The sequence below is a fragment of the Dryas octopetala genome, chromosome 7 (assembly GCF_963921425.1).
Source record: "Dryas octopetala chromosome 7, drDryOcto1.1, whole genome shotgun sequence".
NCBI lineage: Eukaryota > Viridiplantae > Streptophyta > Magnoliopsida > Rosales > Rosaceae > Dryas > Dryas octopetala.
The window spans coordinates 13,171,309-13,189,182 of NC_141372.1; the positions used below are offsets into that span (position 1 = coordinate 13,171,309).

The following is a 17,874-nucleotide window of genomic DNA, read 5'->3' on the forward strand; positions in this document are numbered from 1 at the left end:
CTACCGGTCTTAGTCTAAGAAAGACTCATAAAATGAATTATACTCTAAGTCTCTATTATTATTATTATTATTATTTTTTATTTTATTTTTTTGATTTAGAATGTTGTTATTTGAACCATATTTGTTGGGGAAAGTTCTAAAAAAATGAGGATGTTATATCTGTATATAGAATTAGTAATAGATATAAGAGTATAAGACTCACTTTTAATATAAATATGGTCAATTAAAATAATCAGTAAATAAGGACAAATAGTATTGAAACTGGTTCTGTCTTTTTTATTAAATAACTAGCGTTCATGAAATTCAAACTTATGACTTATTCCAACAAAGAAAATTTAAATGTTATCCACTAAATAAAATGGTCATTAATGTATTAAAACTGGTTGGATAAATATAAAAATTGGTGAAGCTGAACTTTGGCATCTTAACTTACATTAATGCTTTTTTATTTTTGGAAATTACATGGTAAGCCTTATAATTAGGTACATTTGTATGGTGGCCCAAAGCAAGAAACTTTCAGGGATCATTATCGGCATTCATAGGGCTCCACATGCACCACATCTAAGTTATGCGGTACAATGTACGACGGTGTATGACTTGTGTTTTACGTTTTAGAGATTCCTATTCTCCTAAATGCTTTTGAGACTTTTTCAACTGACTATATTTAGTTGACCATGTGAAGTGTCAACTGATGTAATGGTGGTCCCAAAAGCTGATGATGCATCAGCTGACACCTCACATGGTCAGCTAAATATGGTCAGGTGGGAAGGTCCCAATAGCATTACCCTTCTCCTAAATTCCTAATCAAATAGACCTAGCTATATGGCCTATGCCTTTATTATTTCATTCCTAATTTGATTTTGCAAACATTAATTTCTCAGCCCTCTTTAAATTAGAATTTTACTATTATTAGTAAAGCATCTTTTTTTTTTTTTTTCTTTTTACCCAGTGTAGTAGAGCATCTTTAGTGGTCTATTTTTTGTTGTGCCAGTGTCGAAATATAACTCTTTTCCTTTATTTAACGGTGTGCCATTATGCATATTAAAATTTGACAATGTCAAAAGTTGTGTTAAATAAACATAACAAACTAAGCTCTTGGGAGAAAAAATAAGTTAAGATTATAACAGATTTAGTGTTTGATTTTTTTCAAAGTATACATAACAAATAATCATTTCATCAAAATACATAACAAAGTATCATTTCATCAAAATTTGACATTAGTGATCATATCTCATTATTGAAAGGTAGGATCTATGTGAGGATTCCACCATATGAAATAGTTTAGATTCATTATGAACCTCAATATATTTTTTTTTAAATCTAATTCCATTTTAAATTTCATTTTTTAATGTACATCATGCTAGTAGATGTTAGCTCGCAAGCAATTTTATTGAAGAATATTTTTATCATGATATAAGAAAGGGACAACTATTTCCTATTGACTTTAGAATTTTTGGAAGACAATTTTGCTTATTTTAAATATTTGGCCAAATTTTGGCTTTTGTCTCTATAATTTGAGCTACGTTCTATTTTAGTCATTATAGTTTCATTTGTGTCAATTTTACCATTGTAGCTTACTAACTGTAGCAATTAAAGGACGCACCTTCAATTATTTGTCTATTTTGTCATCAAAAGTACCTTTTCTTCCACTAGAATAGCCTTTATCCTTCTCTTCCGATATCTGTTCACAAACTATACAGAAGACAAGACCTTCTTCTTCTTTTTTTTTTTTTTTTTCTTATTTTTGAATTGTAATCGACCCAAGTCGGGCGGTGTGGGTGGGTTTTTAGGCTTTTCGAGTTTGTGCCCACCCTAATGATCATACAATTGTGTTAATGACTGAGGGAAATAATAAATTTATTCATAGAAATTATGAAATTGACAAAGTGGAGGCACCCAAAATGATTAATGATCCATATATAATGGAAGGGGCAGGAATGATATTACAGAATCTAGGTGGGCTAATTATGATAATGTTGCAAAAACTTGCGTACAATGAAATGAACTGCCACTATGGCACTATATTATATGTTTGAAAAAGAAAAAGAAAAAGAAAATTATATATGTGAAATGGTACTTGCATGTTAATGGCGGGAAATGAGGTGTCTATAAATGAACTCCCATGTATGTCTATTATATTATATTATTTTAGTTTTTGATTTTGATTTTGTCTCATCTTATGAGAAAAAATATTTTTTTCCAATCTTGAATTTAATAAGGGTTACATTTAATATTTTAATTTGGAGTTAAATTTGATTGTTTATGCAAATGCTCCTCAATTTGATGATAGTTTTTCGAGTATAATCGATACACCGTCATATGGTGTAATCAATATATGTGTCATAATATGAGTGAATGTTATTAATATTATATTCTACAAAGATAAACATGTCATCCAACAATACGCTTATACGTTGGATTAGTTACACTACATGACGATATATCGGTTATATAGAAAAAATTCTTCAATTTGACATATCTTCGTTGCTTCATTACCAAGGATGAACCAAGCACAAAACTGGGTGGGCTATAGCACTCAAAGGCAAAGCCCAGCCCACACTCAAGGGAAAGCCCAGACCTCAGCCCAAACCCCAAGTCACGTAACCCTCTCCCTCGCACTCCCTTGTTGGTTGTCTGCTTGGCTCTTCACTCTTCTCATCTTCCTCTTGGGATCATCTTCTTCTCTTGAGCCTCACAGCCTCAATCACTCGCACACTGACTCCAGGTATTCCTCTTTCTCTTCTTTTAGTTTTAATTTTTTTCCTTTCAGGATTTAATTAGGGTTCAATTAAGATTTTAGTTTAATTAAGTTATGGGTTTAATTTTTAGGTTTTACATTTGGCGTGGTTTAGTTTTTTCAGCTCCTCAAGCTTTTCATTTGTGGTATTTTGTTGCTTTTGGCATTGATTAGCTTTGGTTCCTCTGTTTTCTCAAATGCCCATTTGATTTTGGATGGATTTTTTTATGGTTTTCTTATGAACTCCATGCTCATGGAACTGTTAGTTTGTGTGATAATTAGTCTTACTTTACAATTTACAAACAAGATTAGAAGAATTGGTGGTTCTTATTATATATTATACTGAGATTCTGTCTTCAACCTCAGTATATATTATTACAGTTATTTACAAACAAGTAGACGAATGATCTTATTAAACAAAGGTTCCTAGCTACCTTCTCTTAGATACCTTTTAGGGTTCTGCTGAAATTAATTTTCCTTTGCTTTTAGACAGAGGAATCATTTTATTTAGAAAGATCAATTAATACTGCAATGTATATGCTTGAGACATGGTCTTGAATCATTTCTGCGTGATCCTTAATTTTCCATAATTCCGTTCAGACAATACTTAGGTCACTCCCGATGTGAACCTGCAAATACACTCCAACCAATTACATACATACACATTTACTTTTGAACCCACTCTTCACCTTCAGGCCACAAAAAAAAAAAAGAACACACTCTTCACCAAGTTCTCACATTGCTAACTGGACATTCATCCCACTCTATCTTTTTCTCTCTTTCTCTTTAATGGCACTTTTATTTTGTGAAAAATTTGAGCTTGATTAAGGGGTGGGTATTATAGATCTTGAAGAGACGAAGAGAATGATCATTGTCTCAAATGGGTGAATATAGAGGTACACCCCAGGGGTGAGCTAAATATTGTCCATTCTGTTCCACAAAAGTGAAGGAGAGCGATGAGTGGGCGCAACCTGAACTCAGTGTTCTACTCGGAGACGTACCATCCGATACAAGCGGGAAGCATAGACGGCACAGACATTCTCCCTCACGACAACGCCGTCTACAGAGCCTTCCTCTGCTCCTCCGCTGGCCTCTGTAACTTTCACTTTTTCTCTCTTATTACCCCCTCTATTTCTTCTTATTCACATTTTCGTCCCTCTAACTTCACTTTTGCAGATGACCCCTTGGGCGATCCCAAGCTCCTCGGCGACCCTTTGTGCACCCTCTTCGTCGGTCGCCTCTCTCACCTCACCACCGAACACACTCTTCGCAAGGTTCTCTCTCTCTCTCTCTCTTTGGTTTCCCAGAAAAGTGAGCAATAGAAACCACAATGTAATGACAATTCATGCTCTAAACTTGAATCTTGAATTTGGGTTTTCAGGCTATGAGCAAGTATGGTCGGGTGAAGGACTTGCGCTTGGTCAGGCACATTGGTAAGCTTCTAAGCTTTGTTTTCACTTTGAGTTTGAGTTCGGTACAAAATTTCACAACATTGTACTTTTTAATTGGATTATTGTGCGCTTTTTATCTTCATTTTCTTTTAGTATGCAAATTTTTTTTTTTTTTTATATTTTCTTGAACATTGTAGTAGAACGAGGGATTGAGGGTCTACATTTATAACTTGTTTGGTAAACTTGTTGCAGTGACTGGTGCCTCGCGTGGCTATGCTTTTGTTGAATATGAAACCGAAAGGGAGATGCTGAGTGCATATAAGGTGCTGCAACTTGTTAGCCAATCTGAATATGGTTTAAAATATGTTCATATATGTATATGTACTCATATTCTTGGGAATGCTACTTTGACACTGAAGTTCTGATGTTGAACTTTGCTTTAAGCATATGAATATTGGTGGGCGGCTGTTCTCATATGCCTAACAAAATTAAATTGAATTGGAATTTCTTGCTGGTGTTGTGAGAAACAATGGGCATGTCATTTGATCTGGTGGGATGACCCAATTCGCATATTAATAATGGTAAAGATTGAAAGATAGGGGAAAATGTGAAATTTTCTATTGAAAGAGAATTCCACCAATTTTCTAGCTTGGTTATCCAATAAATGTTAGTTAGCTTGTTTTTCATATACCTTGTCATAGCAATTTATTGCTGATTGATCTTCTTTCTACTGATAACATTTATTTCTCTAATGCAATATTAATGGTGTAGCCTTGACTGGTCTTTATGGTCAAGTGTGAAATGAAACTTGGGAAAGGACTAACGGAAAACAGCTCCTGAAAGGATTTTAGTCAACAAATAGGCAAAGATTAGACTGTGAAGTCTATTATGCGACCTCTGATGTTTATAATAGTCTTCCGTTTTATGAACTCATGTCCGGCACCTGCCACGACATATCTATTATGAGTCTTGTAGTTGCTTGTATGCAATGAATGTCATCTGATGAATAATGTGGGTTTGTCTTGTTTGCAGGAAGCTCACCATTCCTTTATTGATGATTCTGAAGTAATAGTTGATTACAACAGACAGCAGATGATGCCAGGGTGGATTCCTAGAAGATTAGGTTAGTTAAATATTCTCCTTCTACTTACAAGTTTGTGCATAAAGGATAAAATACATGCTATTTTTACTGTTTTCACCAGGGGGAGGTCTTGGTGGTAAGAAGGAATCTGGACAACTTCGTTTTGGAGGACGAGAAAGACCATTTCGAGCTCCTCTGTATGTATGACTTCCTTATTTTATGCGACATACTCTATAAAGCTCCCCTGTTCTGGTCAATGTTCTGCCTCATTTCGCGTTGTTTATCCCTCCTTTTGCTAAAAATATATTTATATATATATAAAAAAAAAAGTTCGAGCCTTATCTAGCTATTGTACTAAAACAGCTTTAGGAACTTGGTCATTGATTATGATTTATTCTTTACTTGAATTTTATGGCATACTGCCTTAAAATCCTCTTTAAATGTTTCTTGGGGAAGAAATACCATGGGAAGGAAGGACAAGTAAAAATACTTTTAATGGTTCAAAAATCTTAGGGAAAGACTGTTTGGATAGTTGAGATTAAGAGGGCTTTAGGGATAGAACAAATGCAATAGATCAATTTCCTTTTTTTTTTTTTTTTTAATTTTTAAATTTTAATTTTTATAGCTTCTCTTACAGGACATCATTACCAAGATTGTGTATTAATTTTCATCTAATGAGTCATACCCACAAGTATTTACATTTCAATGCTCATTCATCTCTTTGACTCATCAGTAAGGTGGATAATTTTCAATATTCTGCACGGTATATTTTTTCTTGTTCGGTGTAGAAGTCCTATTGGCGTAGCTGTTGGTTCTAACTAGATGCATAAATCCTTTTCCGTGGAAAGGTATAAGAGGTGGCAACATTGAAGTGAATTACACCTGTATTTCTGGGCTAACTATCTTATGGTTTATCTTAGGATTCCTTTCAATTAAATCCATATTGACTAAGGCTGAAAGTTGGAAAGGTTAAACCTAAAATTTTTTGCATGGACCAACTTCTGTGGAAGGCTAAACATTTTTCATGGCTCTGATATCATATAATTAACCTGAATCATTCTTTCCTTACCATTAATAAATTGTTGAGCTTGAATCAACATAAAGTCTCATTGGGTTTGGAATTCTTGCTTTGTGATTGTCATTTTTTGTTCACTAGAACATCAAATATAAATTACTTTAGCATGCAAGGTTTATTAAAGTGCAATCATAAGTGGAAATTGTTAATCTTTTGTGGTTTGATAATTGGAAAATTGCATTGTGCTTATTATTGTGGTGTTAATGACTCTTACCTCTTTTTTTTTTTGGTAATTAGGCGCCCAATTCCATATGATGATTTGGAGAGACTTGGGATCCCACCTCCACCAGAAGGAAGATACATGTCACGCTACCAGGTATTGTCTTTTTAGCCTCATTAGCCATGTATGGCTCCAAAAAAATGAGGTGCATACTGACCTGCATATGCTCCAATGTGAGCTCAACTAAACATTTGATATAATGTTACAAATGAATTAACTTTTGAAATAATATTTTTTGTTTGTTTCAGTACTAGGTATATCCCATATATATTCCCCTTACCGATTTTCGCAGCATATAGGAGCAATTGTTCAAAGCTACTTAGATCATTTAGCTTTGGTGAATTACCAGATCTCTACTCATGAAACTTGCGTCACACATTATCATGTCTTTGTTTTTTCATTTATGTTTGTAGGTCCCATCCCCGCCTAGAAGAAAAAGGAGCTCAGTAGATAGGGAAGAAGGTAGTTACAAAAGGTCCAAGGAGAGGGAAGCGAACATGTGCAAAAGCAGTTCCATGGATAAGGAAGAAAGGTTTCACAAAAGATTTATGGACCAGGATGATCATTCATCCAAAAGGAGCTCTGCTGAGACAAAAGAATACCATTACAATAGGAGCTCTGCTGATACAGAAGAGTACTCTCATAATAGGAGCTCTGCGGACAGGGCAGAGCGCTCTCACAAAAGGAGCTCTAGGGATAGGGATGAGCGTTCTCACGAGCGGCATAAGTCCCATCGCCATGAGAGGACTACTAGCCATGATCACGCTTAAAAATTGCAAGAGAGACGATATGGAAAGACCCAGTGAGGAGAGGAGTCAGTAAGGATAAATTTGAATACGCAAATGGCAAGGCGCTTGCTTATCCCTGCTGGAACACTAAAGAACTAGTGATCAAGCACAAATGCCCCAGGAGCTAGTAGTGATCTGCGTTCATTTTGAAAGGTGGATAATAGTTAAATATCTGAATCAATATTCCTTATCAGGTAAGGAATTACAAGTAGCATAGTTGTCCAAAATAGTTGAGGTTCATGCATAGTTAACCAGCCTATTGCTGATCCAGTTTTCTTGTTTAGTAAAGCTAGCACCAGGGTTATATAATTGAGGTAGAGCAGAATTGTGGTTTTGGTTGTGATGTAGATGCTCACTGTTGAATAAACTATTCCAAGAGTTGTATACCCCCTTTTTAGGCGGCAGTTTTCACTCTCTTTTCTTTATTTGCACTCCTTTAATTGTTAATATATTTTGTATATTTTGACTATTTATATTTCCAAATATATCCTTTTGTGGCTTTTGTCTTTCCACCGAACACCTCCCTTTGTGTTCAGTGGGTAACAAACAAGACATCCTTCTTGGTGTTCGATATTCATTTTTTACGAAGAAATAACTTTGATTGACAATAGATGGAGAGTTAAGTTATGAGTGATAATCCATAGCTTAGATTTTGGTGGGTATAAAGAGAATAGTTATGAGTTGTTTTGGTGTTTACTAGGGGTAGTTTGGAAGATGTTTAATTAGACTCATTTTATATATGATTTATTCGAACCGTTTATTTTTTAGGTCTCCATTAAGGGATCATTCTTGCAAAAAATTAAGTAAATCAGAAATCATTTATCATATAAGATTAAATGATCAATATTTTAAGTGTTTATTTTTTTGACGATTTAATCTTTATAGGTAAATGATTTTCGATTTACCTAATGTTTTGCAAGAATAATCCTTTAATGAAGACCTAAAAAATTGATCGTTTAGATCATTGAAATTCTATATGAAGTGTGCCCTATTGAAAACTTGTGTCAAAAATAAAATTGGATTCGCCCCTTTGAATAAAAAGTTGAGTCAAATAACCCCCCATAGTTTTAAGTTTTAACCCAATGTGCACGGTAGAATGTTGCAAAACACAAATCACACAAGCATTTCCAAAACACGTTGGTGCGCATTGTTCCTCCACTCAAGCACGTTTGGTCCCTTGATGTAGCTGCTTGTAAGCTTATCCCAAAATGGAAAGAATTATTCTTATAGCATAAATGGGCATAATAATTGAAAGAATTATTTGTAATTGGATGATTTACCTACTATATAGTATATATATACTTACAGTGAGATTAATTTATGTGCTCCAAAATATGAAATGGAGTCTTGTAAGTTCCAACATTTGTATCGCCAATCACCATTACAAATAAACACACAAACACTTAAATATGAAAACTAATTGCTACGAATTATTGAAAGTTGTTATAATTTAGTTGATATTAATTGATTAAGCATATAGAACTAAAATGGATAAGTGCACATTACTCCATTGTGATAGTGTATTGATGGACTAATGTCCTTGCTTCAAGAAACTGAAATAACAAAAAATATTGTTGTTCGATGAATAAATAAAAAACTTACAATTTCTTTTTCATCTATCACTGTCATCGTTTTGGTTGTCCACTTCATCGTCCTCATCATCATTGTCACCATTGCCATACTTAACAAGATAATAAGCATCTTCTCCTTCTCTTATATTTTTTTGTACGTACTCATCTTTCTAGTGCAGGGGAAGTCTTCAGTTTGTGGCATGCAGCTGGTTACGGAAAAAGTTTCTAAGGATGGGAATTAATTTGACAATGCAATTTTTAGAGCAAAAACCTTGCAGACTTGGTAGAGAACGAAGGGTCAAATGCTGCAATCGGCTGAGAGCAATCCCATTTCCAGCATCATCTTCTTCGTTGCTTGCCACTATTTGTATCATATATTCTTTTACAACACAAAACTTTTATTCTTGTGAGTTTCACTAAACCCCATTTCGTGACAACCAATTACTTCCAAAGTTGTTAGATTTTAGAAGGATATTATTGCAGATGACTTTAGAATTTTTAATCTGGGACAATCCTCCACGTACCTGTAGAATTTTCAAGTTTGGAAAAACTGTTTGGGACTTTCTCATTCCCTAGAAGAATCAGCTGAATCATATAAAAAAGCTCCAAATGTACGTCTTACATGTGGGAGCGAGCTAGGGTCCCAACTGCATGCATGTATTTTCCCACTACTATTTCCTTTATGAACAAATATTTCTTTGCCAAAGAGCAACTCAATGCAAGCCTTTCAAGATATATTATGTAATTTCTGAAAGAAACCAACTGCTTGCTTGGAGAGGGTGCATTAAATTGAAAAAGTTTTAGTTTGCAAAAGAATTCTGCAATGGGTGGATCATTCATCATACCAAATCTTCTTGCAGCTCCCCCAAGATCAAGTATTCCAAGTTGGGGAATGAACCCTGAAATATATCATATCAACGCACTACTGGAAAAATGGACAATAGGCACTGAAGAGTAGCTCACAGTTAGCTAAAGATGAGATTAGAAGCTTTTAATCCATGGTTTGGAGTAATCAGTGACTTCAAATTAGTTGACACGGAGAAAGGGTGAGTTATTGAATAATAGGCACCGGTAAACTGTGAGAGTTATCAAAAATCAGCGGCTTCGGCTGCGTGGAGCCGCTGCTAAAGCCAACTGAGGAATGAATCACTTCACAGATAACCAAACCGTGCCATGTACTAATTCACAGATAACCAAACTGTGCCATGTACTAATTCACAGCTGACCAACCCGTGTCATGTACTAGTATAAGCGGCCGTTGGTTGTTTTCTAAACTCTCACGGTTTTGAATATGTTTTTTTATATTTTAACTATCAGTCACAGTTTGCATACTGTGCCATGACCAAAAGTAATATTTTCACACATAACCAAACCGTGTCATGTACTAGTATAAGTTCCCATTCGTTGTTTTCTAAACTCTCACAGTTTTGGATATGTTTTTATATTTTAACACTCAGTCACGGTTTGCATACTGTGCCATGAAAAAAAATATTGGTGTTTGAGAAAACTAGGATTGAGGACCGGTCCTCACTCTTGAGGACCGGTCCTCCAGTAACTCGCTTTGAAATTTATGGGCTTAAGAACCGGTTCTCTCTTTTGAGGACCGGACCTCCAGTAACACACGTACCTGACATGTTTTATTTTCCTACTTAAATTTTTTCTCTCTCCTGACTCTCACATTTCTCTCTTCTCGATCTAGCTCTGTCCGCGGTCTTTCTCTTCCTTCTCCTAGCACCGATCATCTTCTCCGGCGAGAACTTTCTCGTCCGGTGGCCGATGGCGACAGGACCACTCCCAAAAGCTTCCTCTCTCCCTCCTCTCTCTCATCATCACAGCATATATGAGTCAAGTTGAAGACTCTCACTCTCAGCTCTCACTTAGTCACTCGCGAATCGCGATCTCCCATTTCCAGAAACACCCAGCTAGTACCCAGTCTCGATCTCTCTCGATCTCACTCTCGAAGTCTCGATCTCGCCTCTATCCCAGTCTCGAGACCGCCTACAACCACACCCACGAGGCTCGATCTCACTCTCGATCTCATCTCTCACAAAATCAAAAGGTATGTCTCATCTCTGAAATTTCAAATTAGGGATTTAGGATTAGGGTTTTGATTTGGGGATTCAATGACTCACGGGTTAGGGAAATGTTGCTGTCGAAGTTATATATATGATCTTGTTGATCAGGCATCAAACTTAATTTTTGGAGCAGTGACAGATCGATCCATCATTTAGCGGTCAAGTAAGTTTTTGTGCTTCTCTAAAGTGAATATGGTAAAGTTTTTAGCATCTGCAATCCCAACCTGCGTACATGATATCATCATAGTTATTTTGGATTTTGGTTTGCTTTGTTCAGATGGAAAAGAGGCACATAGTAAATGGAGATTGGGCATCCCTTGTTAATTTTTTTTCATTTATCTTTTTTTTCTTGGTTCTCACTGGGTGAGGGACGTTGTCCTAGCTCTTTACCCGATGAGTTTACTGTTAGATCACGATCTGGCTTCCTCATCATCGTTGATTTCTTTGTGCGATCGTGGGATTGAAATCTGTCCGTTGATTTGCTTCGTTCTTTATGATTGAGATAAGTCTGTTTTTTTTATTTGCTTTTTCATATTGCTCTGTTTCTATTTGGTGGTTTGTGTTTGTGCTGGGTGATTGGAATCTTTTCTGCACATTTGCATTCGATTTTCTGGGTTTGTTTTTCTGTTGGGCGAGTGTTTTATTATCTACGTATTTGCTGGTTTGTGTTTCTGCTTGGTGAGAGTGTTCGTGAGTGTTATTTCAGGGTTTTTTCTGGTTTTTGTTTCTGCTGGGTCAGAGTTTTGATTTATGTTTTTAATAGGTTTACATCAGTGCTTTGGTTTATGTTTTTGCTGGTTCATGTCTGTTTTTTACTGATGTGTTCTACTCTCTTCTTTGTTCTAAATTTTATGTAATCTTGGTTTTTCAAAAGAACACAAATTTAGAAGAGGTTTTAATTATGTTAAGTTTTCTCTATTTCTTTTTCTCCCTGAAGAATGTTTTGTGCTGTTGATAAATTTTTGTGCCAATTTCATCCATGTTTATGTACTAGCCATAACTTATAACTACATGTGCTCTGTAGCAGCTTGCAAGTTAATTCCAGCCAGTTATTTCTTAGGATCCTTTCATATTGGTAACGAAAAAATAATTGTCTATATTTACTAATTGTCAACATCATTCCCCTGTGTTTCTGCTGGGTGAGGGTATTGATTTCTGTTTTTAATTGTGTTTCTGCTCACTGATTCACTCTCATTTTGTTCTCTTATTTTTTTTTTTTACAGCGGAATGTGAAGGTTTCGCTTAATGACATATTTTCTTCTTACTTAACAAAGTCCTTCTCATCTGCTTGGCTACCGAGAAAAACACAAGATCAGTGGAGAAAACTACATTATGTAGCATCTGATTCTTCAGTGCTCAGCTGGTATCATTCTTTTCACCAATACATCACCAAAAGATTGGAATGATTTTTCATTATGTGTCATGTCAACCAGCAAAATATTAACATTTCTAAATTGATTTTCACAACACATGTGGCAGTGCTGGTGATCCTATATTGATTGTTTTGGATTCTTTCTTGAATTTTGGCTTTGTTTGTACGAATTGGTAACTTGGATTGTTCTTAATTGTGAAAATCTAAATTGGCAGCCACCGCCAAGGCTAGCTCCGCCGTGTATGGAAGTGCCGGTGATACTAACTTGATTGTTTTGTGTTCTTTTATGCAAATTCGGTCTGTTTCTATGGATGTTCTGACTTGAATGGTTGAATTGTTGTTGATATTATTGAACTTCTAATAAGATAAATTCCTGTAGTTCAGTTTCAAACAGTACACTAAACATGCATTCAATTAGTTTCTTTGCAATTTTATTCAAGTATGTTAGCATCGTAAAACACCAAACATGTCTCTATTTAAAATATTTTACCATTTGTTATTACCTGGCACAAATTCTAGTATTTATATGTTTTTCATGTCACAGTATGCCATATTTTAATATTATTTAGTGTTTCACGGTTATACAACCATGAGAGCATGAAAATGAGTGGCTTCTTGATCGTCCAGCGGCTTCTTTCCTTTAAGCCACTTGTATATATCAGCTTGGCTCAAGTATATCAGCTTGGCTCAAGTATGCTAATGAGAATGGTGTGGGACCCGGTCTGAATGGACTCACGGTTAGGAAAACCGTGACATTGTCACAATAGATACCCCTCCCAATCGCACCACCGCACAAACCGTGAATAGAACAGCAATAGGCACTGCAAACTGTGCCCTTTGAGACTAATTGGCATTGTTTGGTGGGTGTGCCTAATGAAGGATTTTGCAGTAGTGACGTGTGGATGTTAAATAGCTTTTAGAGTAAGTGATATTGTTCCCTCTAAAGTTTGGAGATGAATATATTTCCAAATGACTTAAAAAGAAGTGACTAGTTTGATGTGCGTCATCAACTATTGTATTTTGAGTAAGGAATTTAATGAGATATATATGATCCATAACCACATGCATATATATGAAAAAATTCATCTTTATCCACTTGAATGCAAAAGAACGATTTCTTTCAATTTTTCTTATGGGAGCAACATTGATTAATTGCATACAGAATTTAGTCGTACATGAAAAAAAAAAGGACATATGTTGGAAAATTACTTTTTTTTTTTTTGAAATGAAAAAACTTTATTGAACAGAAACTAAACAGAGTTACAATGAAATTGAAGTTGCTCTTGAAGCCATATAAGAGCTTCGGCCACCCAACTAATAAGATCTATAGAAAGTAAACCAAAATAGGCAAAAACATGTATTGTCCCACAATTATAGACACATAACTACAACAATCCTCAAACAATTGAAACCAAAACTCGCTTAGCCTCCTCCAAAAGGTGCCCGTCAAAGGCTAAATCCTCATTTGATCATCTTCTGAAATTGATTGAACTCCAAGAGAATAGAAGAAAACCCAGTACCCAAGACAAATTGAGTCCCGTACAAAAACACCAATCTCTACTTGTTGGGAGAAAGCAATACGACCACAAGGGAGGGCCATAACCACCACAACCTCTATGTGTGATCACGAACAAACGAACCCACACTATTCACCCCCAAAACGGGATCGAAAGCATTATTGACCTTAAAAAACAGCTGAAAACACACCAACAAGAAAATGGCTAGAGTTCATTGCTATTGACGAAAAAATCAGAGAAAAACCCTAAACAAACCTTCTCTAAGAAGAAGAAAGGACTCGACAAAACAAAACTAAAAAGTAACCCTTGATTAAGAGAGGGACTCGAAACCTAAGAAGATTAAATCACTAGCCACAAATATAGTTTTCATGGATAATTTTAAAAATTTTAAAAAGCTGAACACCAAATTATCATTTTAATTAGTAAATAATTTAATCAATAAATATCTAAAAAATATATTTTAAAGATATAATAGATAAAGAGGAATTTCTTATATGTGTAAAAGTACTCATATATACCTTCTCAATTAGAAAAGAAGATTGTTTAGTTGGAGTACACAAATGATTAAGCTCATGTTCTTCCTGAAACATTGAAAATTTTGTAGCAAAAATCTCCACTTTATCACATCCATATATTTCCAAGTGTTTGAGTAGTGGCCCCTTGGAAGCATGCATCTTCGATCGGATAGAAACTCCTAAGTTGGGACATGCATGCAAATGTCACCAATGTTACTTTGGGGGCTGTCGAAGACATCTGGCCGCTGATTAAGGCTGAAAAATGTTTTTCAACCTTATGGCTACTTAATCAAGATTTTGATAGTTGAAAATTTCCAACTGATCAGTGTCTAGAGCATTCAATGATTTCAATCCCATTAAACTAGGTACAAAGAGATATTTATTAGATTGTGCCAATGGAAACAGAGCATATGCATCTCGCATATCTGCAAGAGTTAGCCCTATATTTAAGGTCTTGATAACATACAAAAGAAAACAACTTTACCATATTTAAAAGATTGTAGTTTATGGTGTATGGAATAGGGCTAAATCATCCAACTTACCACTTACGTATAGAAGAGATTATTTGTGAGTGACTGCATTGCATCTTTTGTAAAATTGTTTTCATCCAACAACACATAGTAATGAACTTGACGGCTTGTACCCTATCATAACATGTTGGCTACAAGTTAGTTTATGAGACATTATGCATGTTAAATATCTAAGCTTTGAATACTGTAGTGCAAAATACTTGTGAAAAGTTGACTTATCATTTAATGAAGTACAGAGACCTAGATTAAATAGGCTTACAGAAATTTATTGAACATAAAAAGCAGAGAGAGAAATATCTCACGTCTAACAGCCCTAGACTTATGAGATTCTCCTAAGGAATAGATCAGATGCTAAATAAGTCCCTGACAAATAGGGATTATTAACAAAGCAAAACAGAAACAAAGACTAAATATCTAACACCCTCCCTTAAACTGAATGGTACTCAAGCAATCAGTTTATAGAGGAAATTGAACAAACTCCGAGCAGACCTCGCAGCTTCACAAAAGCTTCCAGCTTCAATGGTTTGGTTAATATATCTGCAATTTGGTCTTGACTCTGACAATACACCAGCTCAACCACTTCTTCTTTTGTGAGGTCACGAAGAAAATGAAACCTGACATCTATATGTTTGCTTCTTCCATGTAGCACTGGATTCTTAGAGAGTTTAATAGTTTAACTATTATCACAATAAATCAATGTTGGCCCAACCTGATTGCAATATAACTCTTCAAGAATTCTTCTTAACCAAACAGCTTGACAAGCACAAGAAGTAGTTGCTATGAACTCAGCTTCAGTTGTGGATAAAGTGACCACATGCTGCTTCTTCGAGGACCATGAAACAGCTCCTGAACTCAGCATAAAGACATAGCCAGATGTACTCTTTCTATCTTCTAAATCCCCAGCATAATCACTATCACTAAAACCAATTAATTGATTGCCTTTTCCCTTCTTGTAAAACACACCATAATCAGTAGTACCTTTTAAGTATCGTAGCACTCTTTTTGCAGCTTGGAGATGTAGTTCAGTTGGAGCTTCCATGAATCTGATGATGAGACTAACCACAAACATCATGTTTTGTCGAGTGGCTGATAAATACATTAAGCTGCCAACAATTTGTTTGTAATGAGTGCTGTCAACTCTCACTCCTTCTGCATCTTTTGTGAGCTTTCAACCTTGAACAATTGGATTCTGAACAGGATTGCAATCAGTCATCCGAAACCTTTCTAATATTTCTTGAGCATTGTTGATGCCCAAAAATGGTAGAGCAGTCAACGTCGAGTCGAACCACGTAGGCCCGTTGACCTACCACTGAGCGGATGACACGTCGAAGTGGGGCAGGAACGGGTAGCTGGGTCCGACTGGTGAGTAATGAGAGAGAATGATATCCAAAGCACCCTGCACAGGTACACAAAAGTGAGCGGGAAGGGCACCGGTGTGGTGCCGGCCAAAGCTCCTCCGACGCTCAAGTCAGTGTTCAGAGAGATCTGAGAGCAGAGTGAGTGAATAGTATAATAATGATTTCAGTTGTCCTTTTGTGACAAGAAGGTACCTCTTTTATAGTACCTTTGGAAGAGTGTCAACCAATCCGGTGACGACACGTGTCCTTTGTGGTGACTTGCACTGTAGGAGCGCCACGTGGCACCGGTCTCGAGGATCCGAGTGAGTTGACACGGGCCGGGGGCCCGGGAGGCTTGAGCTTGGGAGGCCGGAGCCTAAGAGGCCGGGGCCCAGGGGGCCGGGGCCCATGAGGCCGGAGCCTAGTGGATCATGGGCTAGGAGCCCAGGAAGGGCTTAGTCTTTTGGGTCTAGGCCCAAACAGCATGGTGTTGGGCCTTGTGTGACTTGTCGTTATGCCGAGATGATTAGTCATACGAACAGAAGTCCCCCAAGTTTCCGAGCAAAAGATACTTCTTGGTTGGGAACTTTGTACACAAAAGAGTCCGAGCAGAACGACAAGTAACCACACACTTGTTCCTGTTTAAGCTACTGTTTAGAAGTCCCCCAAGTTCCTTAGCAAGAAAAGCTGTACTGCAGGAAAGCTTGGGGGTTACATATGAAAGATTTCCCTTTTTTTTTTTTTTTTTTTTTTTTTTTTTTTTTTTTAAATTTCTGATCACCCTGTATTCCGAGCAGTGGACACTTCGCAAAAAACCCAGTGAACCCCGTTCACTGTACTGGTGGGATGTTGCCATCTGTAAATAAGAATCTGGGATTAAATAGTATAGCTCAGGTATAAAAGACCCACCCCATATCTCACGCTTGGTACTGTAGATTTATTTGGGAGAGAGAGAGAGAGAGAGAGTTGATATTAAAGACAACTCAAAGTGCGGCTGGTTTTTTTTGAAATAAAGCAAGAAGGCTGCTCGGGTAGGATTTGTGAGGGAGAAAGGCTGCTCGGGTGGGAGGCAGTCTCGGGTCGGAGAGAGAGGGTCGGGTCGGCGAAGGAGGAGCTCGGGTCGGAGGATTCCTGCGCGGGTCGGAAGAAAGAGGCGAGCTCGGGTCGGGTTCTGCCCGGGCGGAAGAGAAGAGGTAGCTCGGGCAGCTCGGGCGAGTGTGGGACTCGGGTGGGCTGGAGCGTTGCTCGGGTCGGAAGTGGCTGAGGCGCTCGTTGCTCGGGTCGGAGGGAAGAGCTCGGGCCGGAAGGAGGTGGGCGGGCCGGATCTCACTCGGGGCGGAGGCTCGCATCAGAGGTGCTGGGATTCTCGCCGTTGCAGGGGGCGGCTGAGTGGCTGATCGCGGCTGCTCGGAGTGTGCAAGGCGCGGGTTGGAGGAAGTCCGGGCAGGCGCTTTGTTGGGTGGAAGCCGCGGGCTGGGCTCGGGTCTGCAGTGGAGCGGGCGGGCGGAAGAAGAGCAGGGGGCTCGGGCTCTGTTGCGGCTCGGGGTGAGTGGGCGGAAGGCGGAGTGCCTTGGCGAGTGCTGGGCTCGGGCCGGAGTGTGGGGGTGGTGCTGCTGCGCAGCTCGGGTCGGGGCTGTGAGGGGGCTGGTCGGGTCGGCTGCTTGC

At 37.4% G+C, this 17,874-nt stretch overlaps 1 protein-coding gene and 1 pseudogene across 1 annotated transcript; one reads left to right on the forward strand and one right to left on the reverse strand.

The window, feature by feature from the left end:
- Positions 1-2,627: 2,627 nt before the first annotated feature.
- Positions 2,628-7,777, forward strand: LOC147279850 (RNA-binding (RRM/RBD/RNP motifs) family protein). The gene is made up of 9 exons (XM_086251116.1): positions 2,628-2,725; positions 3,582-3,832; positions 3,914-4,011; positions 4,119-4,170; positions 4,381-4,451; positions 5,161-5,251; positions 5,331-5,406; positions 6,522-6,600; positions 6,918-7,777. The coding sequence occupies exons 2-9, from the start codon at positions 3,694-3,696 to the stop codon at positions 7,272-7,274; spliced, it is 963 nt and encodes a 320-aa protein (XP_086107242.1). The 5' UTR covers positions 2,628-2,725; positions 3,582-3,693; the 3' UTR covers positions 7,275-7,777.
- A 7,414-nt stretch (positions 7,778-15,191) lies between these two features.
- LOC147279851 (secreted RxLR effector protein 161 pseudogene) lies at positions 15,192-16,085 on the reverse strand (annotated as a pseudogene).
- Between the last annotated feature and the right edge of the window lie 1,789 nt (positions 16,086-17,874).